This window comes from Marmota marmota, unplaced genomic scaffold (genome assembly GCF_001458135.2).
Source record: "Marmota marmota marmota unplaced genomic scaffold, marMar, whole genome shotgun sequence".
In the NCBI taxonomy this organism is placed as follows: Eukaryota; Metazoa; Chordata; class Mammalia; order Rodentia; family Sciuridae; genus Marmota; species Marmota marmota.
The window spans coordinates 24,007,946-24,029,056 of NW_026000026.1; the positions used below are offsets into that span (position 1 = coordinate 24,007,946).

At 50.7% G+C, this 21,111-nt stretch overlaps 1 protein-coding gene across 1 annotated transcript in view; it reads right to left on the reverse strand.

Moving 5' to 3' along the window:
- Znf341 (zinc finger protein 341) overlaps nucleotides 1-18,429 on the reverse strand; it is a 43,390-nt gene extending 24,961 nt beyond the window's left edge. Inside the window, 8 exon segments of the mRNA XM_015481634.2 lie at nucleotides 2,840-2,930; nucleotides 4,478-4,673; nucleotides 7,357-7,514; nucleotides 7,517-7,607; nucleotides 8,500-8,649; nucleotides 11,553-11,749; nucleotides 13,811-13,921; nucleotides 18,307-18,429. Coding sequence (XP_015337120.1) covers nucleotides 2,840-2,930; nucleotides 4,478-4,673; nucleotides 7,357-7,514; nucleotides 7,517-7,607; nucleotides 8,500-8,649; nucleotides 11,553-11,749; nucleotides 13,811-13,921; nucleotides 18,307-18,337 — 1,025 coding nt within the window. The 5' untranslated portion in view covers nucleotides 18,338-18,429.
- Nucleotides 18,430-21,111: the final 2,682 nt, after the last annotated feature.

Here is a 21,111-nt window from a genome sequence, read left to right on the forward strand (position 1 = left end):
TCCCAGCCGCAGGAAGGCTCACGGAGCAGGCCCAGATGATGTGGACACTCTGACCCCCTGTGGGTACATCCTCTGGCTGAGGAAGGCAGACGAGGGGTGGAAAGACCCTGAGCTCTGGATACCGTTACTGAGCTGCTGAATCAACAACGCTAGAGCTGACCTGCTCCAAGGCTATCTAATATCTAATACCGTGAGAGCAAACGTTTCTTAATTGCTCCAGCCCATTCAATGGGGACTTCTGTTATTTGAAGAAAACATCATAGCTGCCAAAGCACAACACCTCTACCTCTTTTTTATCAAGTTGGGCGTGGTGGCACATGCCTGAAACCCAGCGGCTCCAGAGGCTAAGGCAGGAGGATCACGAGTTCAAAGTCAACCTCAGTAACTTAGCAAGGTCCTAAGTAACTCAGTGAGACCTTGTCTCTGAATAAAGTACAAAAAAGGGCTTGGGACCTGGTTCAGTGGTTAGCAACACTGGGTTCAATCCCCAGCACCAAAAAAAAAAGAAAAAGAAAAAGACACTTTTTATCAAGTCAATTCATTTTTTTTTTTTTTGGTTGTCAATGGACCTTCATTTATTTATATGTGGTGCTGAGAATTGAACCCAGTGTCTCACACATGCTAGGCAAGCGCTCTGCCACTGAGCTAGGACCCCAGCCCCAAATCAACTCACTTTTTAAAAAATTATAGCAATTCTGAAAAGTCCTATTGTTACTGCATATGAAAAACTACTCGTCATAAATACCAAGTAATCAAAATTGCAATAATTCTAAAATAATGTCAATATCCAGAGATGCACTGTTCAATAAGATGGATACCAGTCACATAAGGCTATTTACATTTAAATTCGTTAAAATAAAATTTTTTCAGTTCAGCTTCTCAGCTGTTTTAGACACGCTGCAAGAATTCAACAGCTATATACGGCCAGGAGCTACCCACAGTGGACAGCACCAGTTGGCATTTACATCACCACAGAAAAATCTACTGGAGAACAGCAGCATAGACCGGTCATACTCAACAGAGGATGACCTTGCCCTCCAGAAGAGACCTGGCAATGTATGGAGACATTTTTGGCTGTCAGAGCTGTGGGGTGGGCAGTCACTGGCATCTAATGGTTAGAAATCAAGCTTGCTGGGCTGAGGATGTGGCTCAAGCAGTAGCGCGCTCGCCTGGCATGCGTGCGGCCCGGGTTCGATCCTCAGCCCCACATATAAACAAAGATGTTATGTCCGCCGAAAACTAAAAAATAAATATTAAAAAATTTCTCTCTCTCTCTCTCTCTCTCTCTCAAAAAAAAAGAAAAGAAATCAAGCCTGCTGCCAGGCATGCTGGTACATGCAAGCCAATGAGCCCAGCAGCTCAGGAGGCTGAGGCAGGAGGATCACAAGAACAAGGCCAGCCTCAGCAACTTAGTGAGGCCCTAAGCAACTTAATGAGACCCTGTATCAAAAAAATAAATAAAAAGGGCTGGGGATGTGGTCAGTGGTTAAGTGCCCCCAGTTTAAATCCCTGGTACCAAAAAAAAAGACAACAATGAAGTCAAAGATGCTGCTAAACGGTCCACAAAGCACAGCTCGGCCACCAGGAAAGAATGAGTGACTCCAAATCCCTAAAGGCAACAGAAACATGGTCTGGAAAGAAGTCGTCCCTGCCACGGTTGGAATCTGAAGCAGCCTCTCCTCCCCGGCCTGAGAAGAGCAGGTATGTGTGAGTATCAGACAGTCTAGCACCAAAGAGAGGGTTGCTGTCGATTCTCCAAGAGCTGAAACTGCAAGGGGAATAATCTTTAGATTTTTTTTTTTTTTTTTTTTTGGTACCGGGGATTGAACTCCAAGGAAGTTTTGCCCCTAAGCTACAGTGGCCAAAATTTTTTTTATTTTTTTACTTTGAGACAGGGTCTTGCTCAGTTGCTGGGGATCACACTAAATTGCTAAGGCTGGCCTTGAATTTGCCATTCTTCTGCCTCGGCCTCCCGAGGTGCTGGGATTACAGGCACGTGCTACTGTGCCTGGCTAGAACTTTTCAACACTGTGTCTATAAAACACCTAAATCACCTCACGGATCAACATATGTCACTGTTATAGTTTGGAGATGTGGTATCCCCAAAAGCTCATGTGTGAGGCAATGTAAGAAAGTGCAGAGGTGAAATAACTGGGTCAGGAGACCTTAACCCAATCAATGCATTAATCCACTTGAGTGATCAGCTGGGCGCTGACTGAAGGCAGGTAGGGTGTGGCTGGGGGACGGAGGTCACCGAGGGCCTGCCTTTGGGGTCTCCATGCTGCTCCTGGTGACCAGTGCTCTCTCTGCTTCCTGGTGCCATGTCCTGAGCTGCCTTCCTCCTCCACGCCCTCTGCTAGGACGTTCTGCACCTCAGGGCTCGGAGCAGGGGCGTCAGCCACCTATGGGCTGAGACCTCTGGAACCCCGATCCCCAGTGAGGTCCCTCCTCTACAGTAGGTCCCATCAGGCCTTGTGGTCACAGTGGCAAAGAAGCTGCCGACGACCCCCAGGTCTGCGGAGCTCTCGACACCCCTCCACTCACACGTGGAAGACGGGCCTAGACAGGCGGGCACGCTCTTAGGACAAGAGGCCCAGTTCAGCCGAGTGGCCCAGGCAGCACAGGTGGCCTGGCAGCTCCCCCGGGCAGTGCAGGACTGAGGTGCCTCACGCAGGCGCAGAGCCCCTCTTGCTCAAGCACATCGCCCGCACCCTCTACCCACCCTGATGGTCCTCTTGCACTGCGCCCCGGCCTGGGCTGCGCCCTGCACACCGTGACAGTGCAGAGGGCCGGCCGAAGTGACCCCAGCCTCAGAGGGAGGAGGGGCTCGCCCACCTACCTTCGGATGTGCTGCTGCAGGTCGAAGTTTTTGGTGAAGGACTTGTCGCAGTAGGAGCACTTGAGCTGCTGAGCCTTGGGCTTCCCTGCAGCTGAAAGACAGTGCCAGGAGGGGCTGGTGAGACTGGGGCACTGCTGAGGGGACCACCCCATCCCCCGGACCTGCGGCCACACAGCCCACACCCAGGAAGGCCACGTCCATGCACAGGCAGGGCGAGAGGCATGGGGGGCTCCTCCCAGTGCCCCGGGAAACCAGCGCGTGCTCTGGCTGGAAAGCAGGACGGCACCCTCAAAGGCTCCCCTCGCCCCGGGGGAAAATCCCACCTTTCCTATGGCCTCCAGCACCCGCACCCTCTGATTCTCCTCAACCTCTCAGCCCTCCACCCAGCTGCAGTGGACTCCTTACTAACCTTGAAAGACCTCAAGCAAGGTCCCATCTCTGGACCTATGCACCCGCAGGTCCCCTTGCACAGATACCCACAAGGCTGCTTCCTTTCCCTCCCCAGACGAACAGGTGGCATCATTTGGGCCCGGGCACTGGGGACTGAACTCAGGGGCGCTTAACCACTGAGCTACATTCCCAGCTTTTTTTCATTGTTTATGTGGAGACAGGGTCTGGCTGAGCTGCTTAGAGACTCACTGAATTGCTGAGGCTAGCCTTGCCCTTGAGATCCTCCTGCTCAGCCTCCCCAGACTCTTGGGATTATAGGTGTGCGCCACCACGCCCAGCCAGACCGCAGCACTTCCCAGCCTCTCCCCAGCACCTGAATCACAGAACCCTGCTAATCTCCTTCCTAGAGTGACTCCCAGATATTTATTTCCTGTCTCGCTCTCCCAGTAAGCTCTGAGTAACTGAGGGCAAAGGCATCGTGGACCAAGATCTGAGACCCCCAGTGCCCGACGTGGAGCCTGGTGCTCGCAGGTCAACACATATTTGTGGAAGGAAAGAAAAGGAAAAATGGTTGACTGGAAAGCCTCTGGGAAATTCTCAGTATCTTTCCCTCCTTCTACCTCCTGCTTCTGACACTGTCACCCACCCCATACTCAGCACCTCCAAAACGGTAACAGACACTACTACTTGTCTAACAGCCATTCTCTCCTTCTTCCCTCAAAAATTCCCTTACATAATGGGAACATCAGTGCTCCTAGCTAAAGCAGACATTTCCCAGCTTCCTTTCCAGCTAGGTATGGCCATGTGACTAAGTTCTCACCAATTAGATGTAAGCAAAAGTCTCATACAGAACTTCTGGAAGCTGGGAGGTACCCCTTTTACCCTTCCTTTCTTCCTCCTTCTTACTGCCTGGAATATGAAATTGATGACTGGAGCTCCAGCAGCCATTTTAGATGATGAGGCACCCTGATAAATGAAGCCATGCTCTGGGGATAGAGGAACAGAAAGACAGAAGATACATGGGTGCCTGGTGACCACGTCACATTATCCCCAGATTGCCTGCTTCTGGTCTTGTTCTACCCAAGACAGAAAAGAAATTCTATCACTTTTTAAGTCACTTGTTTTAGATTTTTCTATTACATGCAACCAAAATTAATCCTAACCATTACAAAAGGGAAGACCAGAACCAAACAGCCTGCGGATAGGCTAATGCCAAGGGAAGATGCTCATGGCAGGCTGGGGGCCCACCTTCCGGGAGTCCACTGGCACCTTTAGCCCGTCTGGTCTTCAGTGTTGGTGGGGAGTCAAAGGTGGCCACTGTGCCCCCAGTGGCGCTGGTCATAGGGACAGCAGGGTTTGGTCCTTTCGGTTTGAATCCCTGTTTGCCAGGGCTGTACACCGGAGGTGTGGGGTACACTGGAGCTTCCACACACTGATTTGGCACCTAGAAAGACAGCACGTCAGGGAAAGAGCCTGGGGCAGGAGAAGAGCCCCCAGCCTCACCACCAGCCTCAATGGGGTTCAGGCACCTGTCACTCCAAGACCCCCGGGATCTTCAAAAGCCTTGCCTGGGACCAAATCCGGGCTCTGCCACTTACTATTAAAGTGGCCCCTGGTTTTAATCTCTCTGCCTCAGTTTCCTCCTCTGTGAAATGGGGCTCATCACAGCTCCCTCTCATGGGGTTGTTGTGAGAATTTAAAAAGGAACAATTAAGAGCTTAGAGCAGAAGTTGGCACACATCAGGCACTGATAAACATGAGCTGTTATTAATGCTATTATAACTCCTTTTTTTTTTTTTTCCTTTTCAGGGCTGGGGATTGAACCCAGTGGGGGCACTTTACCACTGAGCCACATCTCCAGTTATTTTTTTTTTCATTTTTTATGTTCTATTTTGAGAGAGGGCCTTGTTAAGTTGCTAAGGCTAGCTTCAAACTTGCAATCCTCCTGCCTCAGCCTCCTGAGCCACCAGGATTATAGAAGTGTGCCACCACACCCAGCTATTATTGCTCTTGGTGATAGTTTTAGCACAGGAAGCCCAAAGGGCCTGTGTCCTCACAGCTAACTAACACCACCAGATGCTGCAGTAACAGCCTCCTGTCAACTGGGAGCCGATGCTGATGCCACAGAAAGCTGCTGAATGAATTCTGAGTCATTCACAAAACTGAGTTAACTAAGCCGGGATCATGACTGGCACATTGTGAAGAACTCGTTTGCATATCATTCATGGGTCTTTCTGGGATATTCTACCCAAAATGACACTTCCTATCCCTCTCTGCTTTATTTTTCTCCTTATACTTACTATTATCTGAAATTCTGAGCCAGGAATGGTGGCACATGCCTGTAGTCCCAGCAACTTGGGAGGTTGAGGCAGGAGGATTGCAAGGTTGAGGCCTGTTTCAGCCACTTAGCAAGGCCCTAAGCAATTTAGCAAGACATTGTCTCAAAAATACAAAATAAAGGGCTGGGGTTGGGGCTCAGTGGCAGAACACTTGCCTAGCATGTGTGAGGCACTGGGTTTGATCCCCAGCACCACATAAAAATAAATAAATAAACAACATAAACGTATTGTGGCCATCTACAATTAAAAATATTTTACAAAAAAATTAAAAAATAAAAAAGGCTGGGGATGAGGCTCAGTGGTAAAGTGCCCTGGGTTCAGTCAATTAAAATCAGACATTTTTCCTGTTTGTCCGGCTTCATTCCACAGGGCAGGGAGTTCTGCTCCCTACTCCAGGCCCAGGCTCAAAGCCATGCTTGGCTCGAGCAGGGATTTGATAACGGTCTGCTGAACGAGCGCCCTCCCTAAAGTGCTCAGTGGGCACCCGACAGGGCCCAGGCTCAGCCCGGAAATGCACCTCCCTCGAGAGCAAGGTTTTGAACTTAAGACGAGGTTCTGCCCAGCAGCAGCTTCTGCATGAGATCTGGATGCACAGTGGGGCAGAGAGTGCCTTGTCCAGCAGCCACGTGGGAGAGGGCGGGCTGTGCAAGTCACAAGCAAAGGAGCCGCTGACCCAGCTCGACGTGCCCCTCCTGCTCCCCAGGCCCCATGCCCCAGGCCTCGGGCAGCAGCAGACTCCACGCCCCACGGGCCCCTGGCATCAGGGCGCAGCAGCCACACCCTGGCTCCCTGGGCTGAGCTCTGACAGCGGGCCTGAAAACCAGTGGCGCTTCTGCAGCCCTTCCTCCAGCGCTGAAGACACCTACCTTCTGTATTAAATCCCTCTGCCAGAAACGCACAGTGTGGTGTGCACTTCCCTGATCGACCCTGACCAGGACTGCACTCGATCAATATCTGTCCCAGGCACGAATTCACCTATCACTCAAGGCCTTCCTGAGCAATCAGGTGACCACCACTGGTCATGACACACTGACTGTGCCGTGGCCCCGACTCTTCCCTCCCTGGACCCACACCTGTGCTGGACCTTTGCAGGATGACTCTACAGCTCTTCCCACTGAGAAGCGGCATCAGGTCGGTCCCCTGAATCTAGGCTGGCCTCATAGCCTACTGTGGCTGGGAGAAATGACTCGTGTCCTTACAGGTCTAAGCTTAGAGTGGCCTCAAGCATTTCTGTGTATTTGCCTCCACCACGGCCAGGAGAACCCGCAGGGGGATGAGAGCCACAAAGAGCAGAGCTGAGTCTCATCCTTGTCGCAGTCCAGGCCATCCCAGGGCAGCTGACACCCAGCCAAGGTCAGCAGAGGTGCCTGGCTGACTGGTGTGAGCACTTGGACCTAAACACTGAGGTCCTGGGGGGTTCTTACACAGCAATAGATAATTGATTCATCTCACTTGTAAAAGAACGAGACAGTTATGCTGATAATTTGGGGGGATCTTCTCCCCAAAGGCAAGTATCCTGACCGTTCTAACTGCCCCTGAGCAGGGCTAGTGTTTCTGCTTCGACCTCTACTTCATCCCACCTCCCCAGTCGCGTTTTCCATCGGTGGCTATGATGCTTCTATCGAGGTCCAGCTTTCTCCCACGATGCATCTCCCATGAGGGCCGGGGTGGGTCTGGTTCACTATCCCACGGTACCACAGCCCTAGCACAGAGCCCGGCACACAGCCGGTGCTCAGGAAAGACCTTGGCCATGCCCTGCTCCCCACACCCCTCCCTGCCCTGGCTCACCTCCAGTGGCGGGTAGGGCTGCATCCCCAGGGCCTGGATCTCCACCGTCCCACTCCCAGCCATGGGCGCAGCAGCACTGTACACCTCCACCATGCCACTGCCACCAGGGTTGGGACGCCCGGGGGGGCCCAGGCTCTGGGGTGGGGGTGGCGGGGGTTGGGGGGTGGGGGTGGCGGCAGAGGTGGTGGGGGTGGAGGAGGTGGCGGAGGCTGAGTGAGGTAGCTGGGCACAGAATGCATGTTCAGGCTGCTCTGAAATCAGAAGCAAAGCAAAGCATTAGAGCTGCTGGCTGCCACCAGCATCGATGAGGAAGACTGTGTACCTGCGCCTCCTCAGGGGACGGGAACGACTCACAGGGACCTCAGAGGGGACAGGGAAACAAAGTCCCAGAAGAATTCTGAGGGGGCATCAGCCTGGAGCCGCTATTCTTTTTTCTAAGAACATCAGCAAAACCGACCAGCATGTTGCCATCTTAAGGAGGCCTGTTTACAGGGCTGGCTCTGACGGGCACCTGAGAACGCAGCTTTGGGACACTCCTGGCTGATACAGCTGCTCTGCCCGCCAGCGGCACAGACCACACTGTGCCAGTACCAGCTCATCTAGACGCTTTGTACCAACAGTGTGGTTTACTGGGAGCATCTCCGCCCCTCCTGGGAGTCTGGAATTGGTGTCACGGTGGTCGGTCGCCTATGGGTATTAGAAAAATCCCAAGGAGCCCCGGTGTATCTTCTAATATTTGGGGGCGGGAGGATTTAACTCAGGGACACTTTATGATTAAGCTACATCTGCAGAGACTTGAACTTGTGATCTCCTGCCTCACCCTCCCAAATCACTGGGATTATAGCACACCCAGCTGACAAGGGACACTTTTAAAAAACAAAAGCAGGAGTCAAAATAGCCAAACTGTGGCGGTTCCCTCACGGCAGTGAGGCTGGCCGCGGGAGGCTGACAGGCCCCTTCAGCATGGAGAAGGCCGGCCCAAGCCCCCTTTTTTCTACAAGGTACTGAACACAGGCCTGGAGACAAGACCCAGTGAGACTTGCTTAGCTTGTGTAAGGTCTCCAGTTTGATCCTCAAGACTACAAATAAACACAAAGAACAAAGCAAGAAAAAGACCCTGTGAGAAGCCCGCGGTCTCCTTACCTGCACAGGCGGGGGCCCCTGGGGCATGGGCTGGTCCAGGGACGTGAAGGCTGACATGGCGGACATGAGCACGTCATCGCTCACCAAGATGTTGCCCTGCACCAGGGTCTGGATCAGTGGGGACGGGGGCACTGTGATGTACGTGGAGATCTGAGCAGCAAGAGAGACAGACAGACAGGAAGGGATGTGTGAACACGTCTGAGGCTCTGCAGGGAAGCTGAGGGAAAGATCCAAGTTCCCGAGTCCCACAGACCCGACCGTGTGACCCTGGCCCTCCTCCTCTCCGCTCAGTCCTCCCCAAAGCAGAATAACTGACACCTCTCTGCAAAGTACAAGCCTCTGATCCAGCAATAACACTTCCGGTTTCTAGACCAGGGAACCGCTCACACGCTGCACAGGGAGCCCAGATGAGAGGCTCCCACGAGCCTTGATTCTTTACCACGGAGCCACACCCCTGGCCCTTTTTCTTTTTTGAGACAGGGTCTTGCCAAGTTGCTGAGGCTGGCTTTGAACTTGCTATCCCCCTGCCTCAGCCTCCCCAATCACTGGGATGACAGTGTATGCCACTGGGCCGGCCACACAGCCTGTTTCCAACAGTGGAAAACTAAATAATGTCCACCAATGGGGGAATAACCACAGGGCTGGTGCTGGGGCTCTGTGGTGGAGCACTTGCCTAGCATATGTGAGGCACTGGGTTCGATCCTCAGCACTACATAAAAAGAAATAAATAAAATAAAGGTATAAATTTTTTTTTTAAATAACATCATATTCCTGGAATAGAATACTGTATGGCATAAAAAATAAAATTGCATATAATACGAAGATTATGTGTTCTTATTTAAAAAAAATCTAAAACAATAGCATATGATTCCTTAGTTACTTAAATAAAATATTTGAATGTACCTTAGATCATGAAGGATATCTGCCAACAGCAACCTGGGGGCAGGGGAGAGGAGCAGCACCAAACGAGTCTTGATTTGTAACCTTCTAACTTTCAAAAGGTACAAGGGGGCTGGGGCTGTAGCTCAGTGGCAGAGCACTTGCCTCACTCGTGTGGGGCACTGGGTTTGATCCTCAGCACCACACAAAAATTAATTAATAGACAAAGATATTGTGTCCATCTACAACTAAAAAATACTTTAAAAATAGAAAGTAGGAGGCAAGGTCTATATTACCAGCAAAGGTACAAATCAATAAAAATTAAAATATCATGCTTACAATAGTGAGGGGACAGGCAGATCTTACAAGAAAGCGTCAAACTGGCTGGGTGCGGTGGCACATGCCTGTAATCCCAGCAGCTTGGGAGGCTGAAGCAGGAGGATCGCAAGTTCAAAGGCAGCTTCAGCAACTTAGTGAGGCCCTAAGCAGCTTAGTGAGACCCTGTCTCTAAATAAAATACAAAAAAGGGCTGGGGATATGGCTCAGTGGTTAAGTAGTGGGTTCAATTCTTGGTACCAATATAATAATAATAATAAATTTTTAAAAGTAAATAAATAAAATAAAATAAAAAATGTTGTTGGTAGAGCACTTGCCAAGCATGTGTGAGGCACTGGGTTCGATCCTCAGCACCATATATAAATAAATGAATAAAATAAAAGATCTATCAATATGTAAAAATATAGAGGATGTAGCTCAATGGTAAAAACCCCTGAGTTCAATCTCCAATACTAAAAACAAACAACAAAAACAGAAAGAAAGAATTTTTCTTCTCTTTTTTTGTTGAAAAAAAAAAAAGTAGGGGAGGGGAATATTTTCTTCTAGTAAAACTCATAATCGAGGAGTTAGAGAAATGACTGTGTCCTATGCTAGGAGATCCTGTGGCAATTTGAAAAGTTTCAGTCTGCATGTCCCAGTGGGCTGGGGGTGAATGCTCTTTCTGATGGCAGAACTGTGTCCATATAATTTTTGAGAGATTCTAAAAGAGTAAGGAGAGAGGAGGAAACCACAGGTAAATTCAGCTCCTTGACTCTTCCTGAGACACGCCCAGCCTCCTTCATAAGGGATCCTTTAACCCAGGCCCCCACCAGGATGTCCTTGCTCTAGAACCATGTTCCAGCCTGCCCGCCTTCTGACCTCAGCCTTGGGGTCTGCACAGTCTACACTGCCTCCCTCTACAGCTCCCAGAGCTCATCCAGATGAACTCCTAATACCCTGCTGAAATATTCTCCTGGTAGCTTTCCCACTTTGGACGATGCAACTCCAACTCAAGTCACCCTTGACTCCTCTTTATGTCTCTTTATGTCACACTCCTCACTAAACTGGCCTACACACCCTTTTGTTAACACCTTCAAAATATTTCCCAAGTCTCCTTCTCACCCCGTCCTCAGGCACCACCTTAGTCCAGCCGCGCCGCCCACTGCCTGGAACTAACTGCTGTCACGGCTGCCTCCTGCTCTCCTACCTGTCAGAATCTAATCTCTCGATAGCAGCTGGAGAGACCTGGTTAGAGCATAAGTCAGACTACACCCCTCTGCTGCTCAAAGCTTTCTGGCACTTCCCATCTCACTCCAGGTGAAGCCCACAAGGCCGACCCACCTGCCAGGCCCCTCTTGCGGCCCCTGTCACCCTCCGTCTTCCTCACTCTCCCAGCCGCTGTCCCTTCCTTGTACCTGGAATGACCTGGCACACTCTGCCTCAGATTTTTGTACCTGCTGATCCCTTCACCTGGAACACTCTTCCCCTCACCTCCTTGGGTCTCTGCTCACATATCACCTTTCCACAGAGTCCTTCCCCAGGTACCACTCTGCCTTGGCGTCCCCTAGCTCCACACTCAACACAGGAAGTACAGCTTCACGTATTTGTTTGCATACTACCCGTGTCACTCAGCTCCACAAGAGCAGTGACCTGATCTGTTTTATCCACTGATGTACCTCCTGGGCCCAGCAGTGCCCGACACACAGTAGGTGCTTGGAAAGATCTGCTGGGACAGATGTGGTGGCACACACCTGTCATCCCAGCTCAACTCAGGCAGCTTGGCAAGTTCAGCCTGGGCGACAGCAAGACCTAGCTTAAAAAAAAAAAAAAGCTGGGAGGATAAATGAGTGAATGAATACCTGGCGATTGGCAGGAGGCGGGGCCTGCTGGACTGTGGCAGGTGCTGCTGGAGGCGTGTAGATGCTGTTTGTGGCCAGCGAGACAGTGGCCAGGGCAGGTGCGTTACCCTGGCACTGTTCTCGCTTGTGGGTCATAAAGGCTGGCAGCGAATTGAACTGCTTCTTGCACTTTCCGCAGAGAAAGACATCCTCATCATCTAAGGGTCATACCCAGATGCAGGAAGGGACCATAGAGGGATTGAGTAATGGGGGAAAAAAAAGCAAGATTAAGTCAGGGGCATCATGGTGAAGAGTGGGAGACCGCAGAACAGAGAACAGCAATTCTGGACAGCATTCGCGATTTGTTGAGTATGTCGAACATCAACCGGGAGCTTCCTGGGAGCTACACAGGCTCCTGTGGGAAGAGCCAGCCATGTGCAGCTAGGTAGCAAACCATTAGACACCAGGAAATAATAGAGTGGGTTCAGTTCAAAGTTGATAATTTCAGATTTTTTTTTTCTTTTTTGGTACCAGGGATTCAATACAGGAGTGCTTAAGCACTGAGCCACATCCCCAGCCCTTTTTTGTATTTTATTTAGAGACAGGGTCTCACTGAGTTGCTTAGGGCCTCACTCAATTGCGGAGGCTAGCTTTGAACTCACGATCCTCCTGCCTCAGCTTCCCAAACCCCTGAGATTACAGGCTTGTGCCACTTCACCCAGCTAGGAATCTTTATCCTGCCTGAATTTATTCCTCTGTCTCCAAATGGACCAGGTGAGCACACTGCCCGCTGCTGAGCTGCTTCTCTTAGAACAACTCATTCTGCAAGGCTCACCTCCTCCAGGAAGGCTTCCCAAAGCCCTTGGCCAGAGTTCCTTCCTTTGGGTTCACCTCTCATATATTAGCTTTCTCATCATCACCAAACGGTGAGTCCCCTAAGGGAAAGAAATGTGTCTTCTTTATCACCACAGCTGGGATATCTTCTGGACACTTAGGAGGTCCTCAATGGATGTTTGCTGAATAAATGAAAAGTTAATTGAGCCAGGCATGGTGACACATAATAATCCCAGCAGCTCGGATCACAGATTCGAAGCCAGCCTAAGTAACTTAGCAAGGCTATAAGGAACTCTATGGGACCCTGTCTCCAAATAAAAAAATAAAACAGGCTGGGATGTGGCTTAGTGGTTAAGTGTCCCTGGGTTCAATCTCCACTACAAAAGAAGGAAGGAAGGAAGGAAGAAGGAAGGAAGGAAGGAAGGAAGGAAGGAAGGAAGGAAGGAAGGAAGGAAGGAAGGAAGGAAGGAAGGAAAAAATTAGTGGGAAACATGGCTTCCTAGTTAAAGGTGTGAGTGACAGACTTCCCAGCCTGCCTTGTAGCAGCATGTCATGTGACTGAATTCTGACCAACAGAATGACAGCAGAATGTAGGGTATGTGCAACTTCCCCTTAAAAGGAAAAGGCTTGATTTCCACTTCTTTCTTTCTTCCCTTTGTGTTGGCCGGGGGGTGGTGACCACAGTAGGAGCTGGGTGGGGTGGCCACCCTGGACTGCACGTGAGGACAGCAGATCCACAGAAAGAAATCACCAGACTCACCTCAAATGCCCACCAGGGCTTCACCCAACAGAGAGATAAAGTTAATCTTCTAAAAACCATAAGAAACTTTCCTTTCTCATCTACAACAGTTGAAACCAAGTCCCGAGTACTCTCATAAGGTTCCTATGAAACAGGACAATTATCCTCATTTAACAGACATGGAAACCGACGCATAGGGAGGTTGATTCACTTGGCCAGGGCCACAGAGCCAGGGACTATGGACACAAAATTCAAACCAGGTTTTTATCCTTTTGTCCCGAGAGTGCTTCCTAAGTGCTTAAGAATGTTTGTGGAAGAAATAAATGAACATGCAGTCTCACATAAGGACTTGCAACAGAGTTTTTCCCTGTGTCTTAGGGACTTGGTCTTTAAATTGAAGACATTCATGTTCAGCCTATTGTTTCTGGAGAGTTGAGAAACAACTTCCAGAGAAAATGAAAAGCATTGCCCAGCATCGGGCTCCCACAGCCACTAAGTAAGTGAGAGAGCGTCCTCAGAGCTACGCAGAGAAGGCCTGAATAAACCTGAAGGTCCAGGCTGGGAGGGTGGGAGACAGGGTTCAGATTCCCAGGGATATCCTGGGGACCCAGTGACAGTTTACTCCCACGCCCCCTCAGGAGCTCTACGTGCTCTTCCTAAGCTCGGAGCCACTGAGTCTCCACTGGTGGGTAGAGCAGATACTCACCCAATGGCTGGATGGCAGGGGGCGCACTGACATTCTGGCCTGTTGGATCAGGGACTGCTCCTTGGCCATCCAACAGTGACTGGACGGCCAGAACAGTCTGATTGTCCATTCCTGAAAAAGACAACACGGGCTCTGAGGAAAGTGGGCCCAGACCTTGCAGTCTTCATCCTCCCGAGCCAGACCCACTGCAACGCCAGGGTAGAGACAGCTGGCAGCGCCCAGTAGATGTTCTCTCCTACTGCCCTGTAACAGATCCCAAGATTTGCTGGGCACGGTTGCACACATCTGTAATGCCAGCAGCTCAGGAGGCTGAGGCAAGAGGATTGAGAGTTCAAAGCCAGCCCCAGCAAAAGTGAGACGCTAAGCAACTCAGTGAGACCCTGTCTCTAAAGAAAATATAAAATAGGGCTGGGGAGGTGGCTCAGCGGTTAAGCACCCTGGGTTTAATCCCTGGCACCAGAGAGAGAGAGAGAGAGAGATTTGGAAAGATTCTGGGCCTGTGAGAAGCCTGTACCTGCCATTCTCACACCGCAAACTGACTTCCGCTGGATTCTCCCATGAAACAAACAATGTTCCAGCCTCTTTCCGTCACTGCTAGTTTGGATTCCTCTCTTACTGATGGCTACCTCTAATCCTAAACCGTGGAGCCCCTCTGGAAATCTTTCTCACCCATGCCGCATATCTCAAAGTCTGTCTGCATCCGGGCACCCTGGCCTTCTTTGTTCCCATCTGTCTTCCCTTCACTATCAAGCATCTGCTGAAGGCTGTCCTGCTCTTCATCTACCTACCTTCCAATCCTCCTGCTCCAGAGGGACTTAAGCTTCCACCTACACCAAAGACCACCTGGCAGCATCCAGACACGCCATGGAACACTTCCTTCTTGGCTCCAGGTACCACCCTTCCAAGGTCTCCTCCTCCTTTCTGGGGACTTGCTGTAGTTTGGATAAGGAATATCCCCCAAAGCCTCATGTGTTGAAGGCATGGTCCCCAATGCAGCAATAGTCAGAAGTGGGGCTTTGGGAAGTGATTGGATCATGAAGGTCTGATCTCATTAACAGACTAACCTCTGATGGGTTCATGCTTGAATGGACTACTGGAAAGGGGTGGAAACTAGGAGGTGGGGCCTGGTGGGAGGAAGTGCGTCCTTGGGGACATGCTCTGCAAAGAATACATTCTTGTCCCTGGCCCTCCCTGCCAAGATGTAGTGAGGCAATGTTCTGCCTTATCACAGGCCCACAGCAATGGGGCCAGCTGACTAGGGACTGAAACCTCTGGAATCATGAGCTAAATTAATCTTTCACCCTTTAAGCTGTTTATCTCAGGCATTTCATCATAGTTATAAAAAGCCATCTAGCACACACCTCCTTTCCTCTCCTGTCTGCTCCCTAAACATTGCTATTTCCAGAGGTTCCTTCTGTCTGGACTCTTTCCTATCCTGTCCCTGAGCGGGATACAAAACTGTGTTTTAGAATCTGGGTACAAATCTATACATGAATGTCCACAGAACTTTTACTCATGATTTTAAAAATCTGGAAACATTTCAGAAGACCCTCCAGTGGACAAATGGTTAAACTGGATCATCCATACCATGAAATATTCAGCAATATGAAAAAACTAGCCACGCAAAAGGGCACACATCTATTATCCAAGTGGCTCGGGAGGCTGAGGCAGAAGGATTGCAAGTTCAAAGCCAGCCTCAGCAAAAGTGAGGTGTTAGGCAACTCAGTGAGATCCTGTCTCTAAATAAAATACAAAATAGGGCTGAGGGTGTGGCTCAGTGGTCAAGTGCCCTGAATTCAACCCTCAGTTACCCCTCCCCAAAAAAGAAAAGGAACAACCTATTGATAGCCACAACAACTTGAATCAACCTTCAACTGAGATGTGTGGGAAAAAAAGCAAGTCTCAAAGGTTATATATTCTACAATTCCATTAATAGGATGTTCTTTTGTGAGTGTGTGGGTGCTGGGGACTGAACCCAGGGCCTTGCACATGCTAGGCAAGTGCTCTGCCAGTGAGCTACCCCCCAGCCCTATAATATTCTTTAAATGACAAAACTTTAGAAACAGAGCAGATTAGCAGTTGCCAGGGGTCAAGGATGATGTGAATGGAAGAAGGATTTGTGATGTGGCTAGAAAAGGACAACACCTGGTAGTGACAGAACTGTTTTGTGTTGATTGACAGTGATATTCTCTAGTGTTACAAGATGTTACCATTGGGGGAGACTGGGTATAGGATATAGGGGATCATTCTATTATTTTTTAATTGGTGCATTATAATTTTAAATAATAGTGGGATTCAACTGGGTGTGGGGACACACACCAATAATCTCAGAGACTGTGGAGGCTGAGGGAAGATAGAAAGTTTCAGTTCAGCCTAAATAACTTAGCAAGACCCTATTTCAAAATAAAAAAAATACAGAAGGGCTGGGAATACAGCTCAGTGGTAGAGCATCCCTGGGTTCAATCCCCAGTACCACACACAGACAGAATAGAGCACCACTCCCAAAATGCCTCTTGGGCACCCCTTCATTCTTTCCTTACCTACTGCTCCCTCCTCCACTTTCTGGTCTTTTAGCAAACCTAGCTACCAAATTTGTCTCAGATCCACTCTTTCAATCCCCTCAGCTGTCCCCTGGCCAGGGCCACCATCAGTTCTCAGCTGACTCTGGGCAGAGTCCTCACTCACCTCCCAAGAGCCACTCTGGCCCCCTCCAGTCTGTTCCCCGCAGAGGCCATGGTGAACTTTATAAAACATACATTAGCTTGTGCGGCTCCCCTGCTGAAAATCTTTTCTTAGCTCCACACTGATCCCAAGATAAAGTTCAGAAGCTTCATCAAACCAATGGAAGCCTCTTCTCTAGCTGCTCCCCTGCATGAGAAACCAGGGGAGAGCTTTGCAAATGCAGTTCCCACTGCCTGCGTCATTCAGATGACCCTCTCCCCTGGATCTTCAGGCCTGCTGCCCTTCCCTCGCCCAGCAGGCATGGTGATGTCCTAGGGGCTGATTTCTCTTTTACTTATTCATTTATATTTTGGTGTTGGGAACTGAACCCAGAGCTTGTGCATGACCCTCCTCTACCACAAGCTCTAGTCCCAGCTGATTTCTCTTTTAATTTCTTCTTTTATTCAATACACAAATTAATTCTTGTAATTATCATTCTAATAGTACAGATGAAAGAGAAAGGCCTCACTCCATCTTCTTATCCTCCCACACAGAACCCCCACTGACCCTCACCCTTCACATCCATCACCCCTATTTTCTTCATTTTGCACAAATGGCCAGCTGAGATCTTCTTTCACCATCTACCTTTTCTAGAATTCTATCATTTCTACAATTGCTTTTTCTATGTCTCTCTCCACCACAACCACTAGACTGGGGGGTGCAGATGGGAAGTGTGTCTGGCTCAATGACTATTCTTGAAATTGAACCCCCCTCCATGGTGAGAACTCTTAACCGTTCAAGAAGTAAAGCAAGTGGCCCAGATTTCCAAGGGAGGTGCAGGACTCAAAGTCTCCTCCCACCACCCACCCCACCTCACCCCACCCCAGCCCCACCAGCCCAATCCACTTCCGTTTGCATTCTAGCCAATTACTCATCATTCTAGGGTCTGTATTTCCCCCAGGGTCTACTGTGTGCCCTGGTCCGGGGTAGCTAAGGCTACCCTTGCCCCCTGATGCCAGCAGGTGCACACGGAGGCGCTCCAAGTTTGCTGTATCTGAAGCCTCCGATTCTCTGAGGCTAAGAACCACTCTCCATCCCGGGATCCTGCAGATCAAGGGGCAGTCAGTGGGCACCCAGTATTTACAGCTTGGATCTGAGAGCACCGCATCCCGCCAGGCACACGCCGGTGGGCATCGTGTGTTGGTCTGAGTGTGCAACAGTCGGTGCCCCAGCAGGGCACACGCGGTAGAAGCCCAGGTGTGCGGGCTTGGGTCTGTGAACTGCTAGTCTCGAGCCTGCACACCGATGGCGCCTCTCCCTTGCCAGTCTGCATATAAGGGACTACGTGCCAGCACGAGGCACAGTTCGCACAGGGAAGCTCTTCATGGGCAGGGCGCTGGCCCAGCTGCCCAAGCCCTGGCGCGGGTCAGCGGCTCCTGCACCGCCTCCCTCCGCGCCCGGGTCCTGCGGAGCAGCGGCGCGGCCCGGCTGTTCCCGCCGGGACACCCCTCCCGCGCCGGCCCGAGGCCCTGAGGCTGGAGCTGTTCTGGGCCCGCGGCCCCCTCCCCGCTGGACCAGCTCTCGACGGCTGTTCGGGGACCGGTGCCCACGCCAGGCCTCGGCTCCCGCGGCTGTTCCGGTCCCGCTGCGCCCTCCCCGCCGGACCGCGGCTCCAGCGGCTCTTCTCGCCTGCGCCCCTCCCGCCCCGCGGCTGTTCCGGGCCCCGCGCCCTCCGCCCCGAGGCCGCCGCGCGCCCTGGGCCCGGCGCTGCGAGGGCGCGGCGGGAGGGGGCGCAGCGCGGAACAGCCGCCTCCGCGGGCCCCGTAGCTGCTCACCCTCCAGGGCCTCGAAGATCGCCTGCGCCATCTTGGAGCCGCCGCCGCCGCCGCCGCCGCCGCCGCCGCGGGAGCCCAAGCGGGGCTACGCGAGCATTGTGGGAGCAGCGGCGGTGGCGGGGTTGGGGCCGCCAGGGGGCGCCCGAGAGCCGCCGCCGAGCCCCCGGCCACTGCTGGCGGGACCCCAGCGTCCCTAGGCTCCCGCTTCTCGCCCCGGTGGCGCAGTGTCTGGCGCCTCCGGGCCCCTTCCCCACCTCCATGGAGGACCTCAATGGGCCGCGCCCACGGGACCCTCCCGCCCTGTTATCTGAACCACTCACCAGACCAGACCCCCCACCGACACCCCGACCCTGCTCCCATCCCAACTTTGCAACACCAGCTCCAGCTCACGCGGACCACTCGACTCTGTCACAAGGACTCCCGCAAACCCCAACTGGGCGACCCAGGTTCCACCCCTTGTCACAGACTTCCCTCCCGCGGAAGCCCCCATCTTTCCCCACCACCGGTCTCTCCTCGTGTAACTTCCCATCACTGCCTGGGCTTAATCAGGGCAGCAGAATAGAATAGACATTATGATTGATGTATGTATATAGGTGACTCTATGACCAGTGTGATTCTGCAATCTGTACAATCAGAAAAATGAGAAATTATACCCCAATAATACAAATGTATGAATTGCCAAGATCATTGTAATGTCATGTGTAGATTAAATAAATAAATAAATAATAAAAAGCTTGTGACACTGAAAAAAAAAATCCCCTATCACCTCAGATTCCTCCATGGCTGAAGACCCCCCCCCATTTCCACCTTTCGGGGGCCTCCTATTTTCCTTTCCTATGGATCCATTCCTGCTTCCCCAGGGACTCCCATTTTCTTTTTTCTTTTTTGAAACAAGGTCTTGCTGGATTGCTGAGGGTCTCCCTAAATTTCCTAGGCTGGCCTCAAACTTGAGATCCTCCTGCCTCAGTCTCCTGAGTAGCTGGGATTACAGGCATGTGCTGAGCCCTGCTAAAGACCCTATTTTTGATACATAAACCCCCAGTGCTCAGCCAGTCACTCCCAGCCCAGCCTCACAGAGGTCCATTCAAGGTCTCACAGGGACCCTCCCACCTACCTCTCTCTGTATCTTCCCCCAGATTCATTCATTCTCTCTCTCTCTCTCTCTCTCTCTCTCTCTCTCTCACACACACACACACACACACACACACANGTCCCTCTAGAGAGACAGAGTCTCTTTCTCTCTCTCTCTCTCTCTCTCTCTCTCTCTCTCTCACACACACACACACACACACACACACACACACCCTCACCCTCTATGCAACCAAATTCTCTTAGCTCTAAAAATTCACTGATCCTTTCCCATGAAGGAGTGGGAGAAAACAGACATTCAATCTTTTTTTTTTTTTTAATATTTTTTAGTTTTCAATGAACCTTTATTTTATTTATTTATATGTGGTGCTGAGGATCATGGAATCATAGTCTAGCAGGCGAGATAGGCTGTAAACAGTGCCCAGTGCCTCAAACATGCTAGGCAAGCGCTCTACCACTGACATTCAATCTTAAAAATTATTATTTTTTTAGCCGGGCACGGTGGCGCACGTCTGTAATCCCAGTGGCTCAGGAGGCTGAGGCAGCAGGATCTCGAGTTCAGACCCAGCCTCAGCAACAGTGAGGTGCTGAGCAACTAATTCAGTGAGACCCTGTCTCTAAATAAAATACGAAATAGGGCTGGGATTGTGGCTCAGTGGTTGAGTGCCCTTGAGTTCAATCCCTGGTACCAAAAATAAAATGAATTTTAAAAAAATCTTTAATGGTTCTGGGGATTGAACCCAGGGCCCTGGGTCTTGCTAGGGAAGTGCTCTACCCCGTGCTGTGCTGAGGTGCATCCCCAGCCCATCTACTTTCATTCTGCAGACCCCCAAACCACTACATACAGATCCCCTAAGGAGGGTGTGTAGCTCAGTGGTAGAACACTGCACAGTATGTGTGAAGCCCTGGGTTCAATCCCCAGCACCCAAATAAATGAATAAATACATTTATCCTAAAAATTAAGCAATATTCATTCAAAGCTTCTCCCCTTGTGGAATGCTGCCAGTTCACTGTTCTGATGACTTGCTGCACAGACCCTCTGTTTATCCACCACCCAAGACTCATTTCTAACAATGAACTCCCCATCCTGCTCTGAATCACCCCTGTTCCCCCACTACTACCACCACCCTCTCCATTCCCCCTTGCACATGAGCCCTGAGCAAATATCTCCCACAGAAAACCCCCTCTTCTAGACTCTATACCTGGCTCCTTTCCTGGGAAACTTGAGACCCAGGGCCTACCTATTGCCTCTCTGGTAGGAGTAAGAGCAGGGTTCCCTCTTCGTATAACTTTATTATTATTATTATTATTATTATTATTATTCAAGTAATAATATATCCACATTCATTTTTTAAAATTTTGGACATCTACTATGTGCTGTACTGTTCTAAATGCTGGGGACACATCCCTGACAAAAAGACAAAAATCCTTGCCTTTATAGAATCATGGTCTAGCAGGCGAGATAGGCTGTAAACAAGAGAGAGAGAGGTGTGACTTTAATTTTTTCTGAGAGAAAACGAGGCTGTTTTAGTGAGGGTGATCAGGAAGGGTCTCTCTGAGGAGATGGACCTGAGAAATGAGCTGGAGTCAGCTATACGAAGAGAGAACACGAAGAACAGAGCGGACACTGGGGTGGGGCTCAGTGGTAGAGCACTCACCTGGCAGGTGTGAGGACTGGATTCCATCCTCAGCACCACATAAAAATAATCACACAAG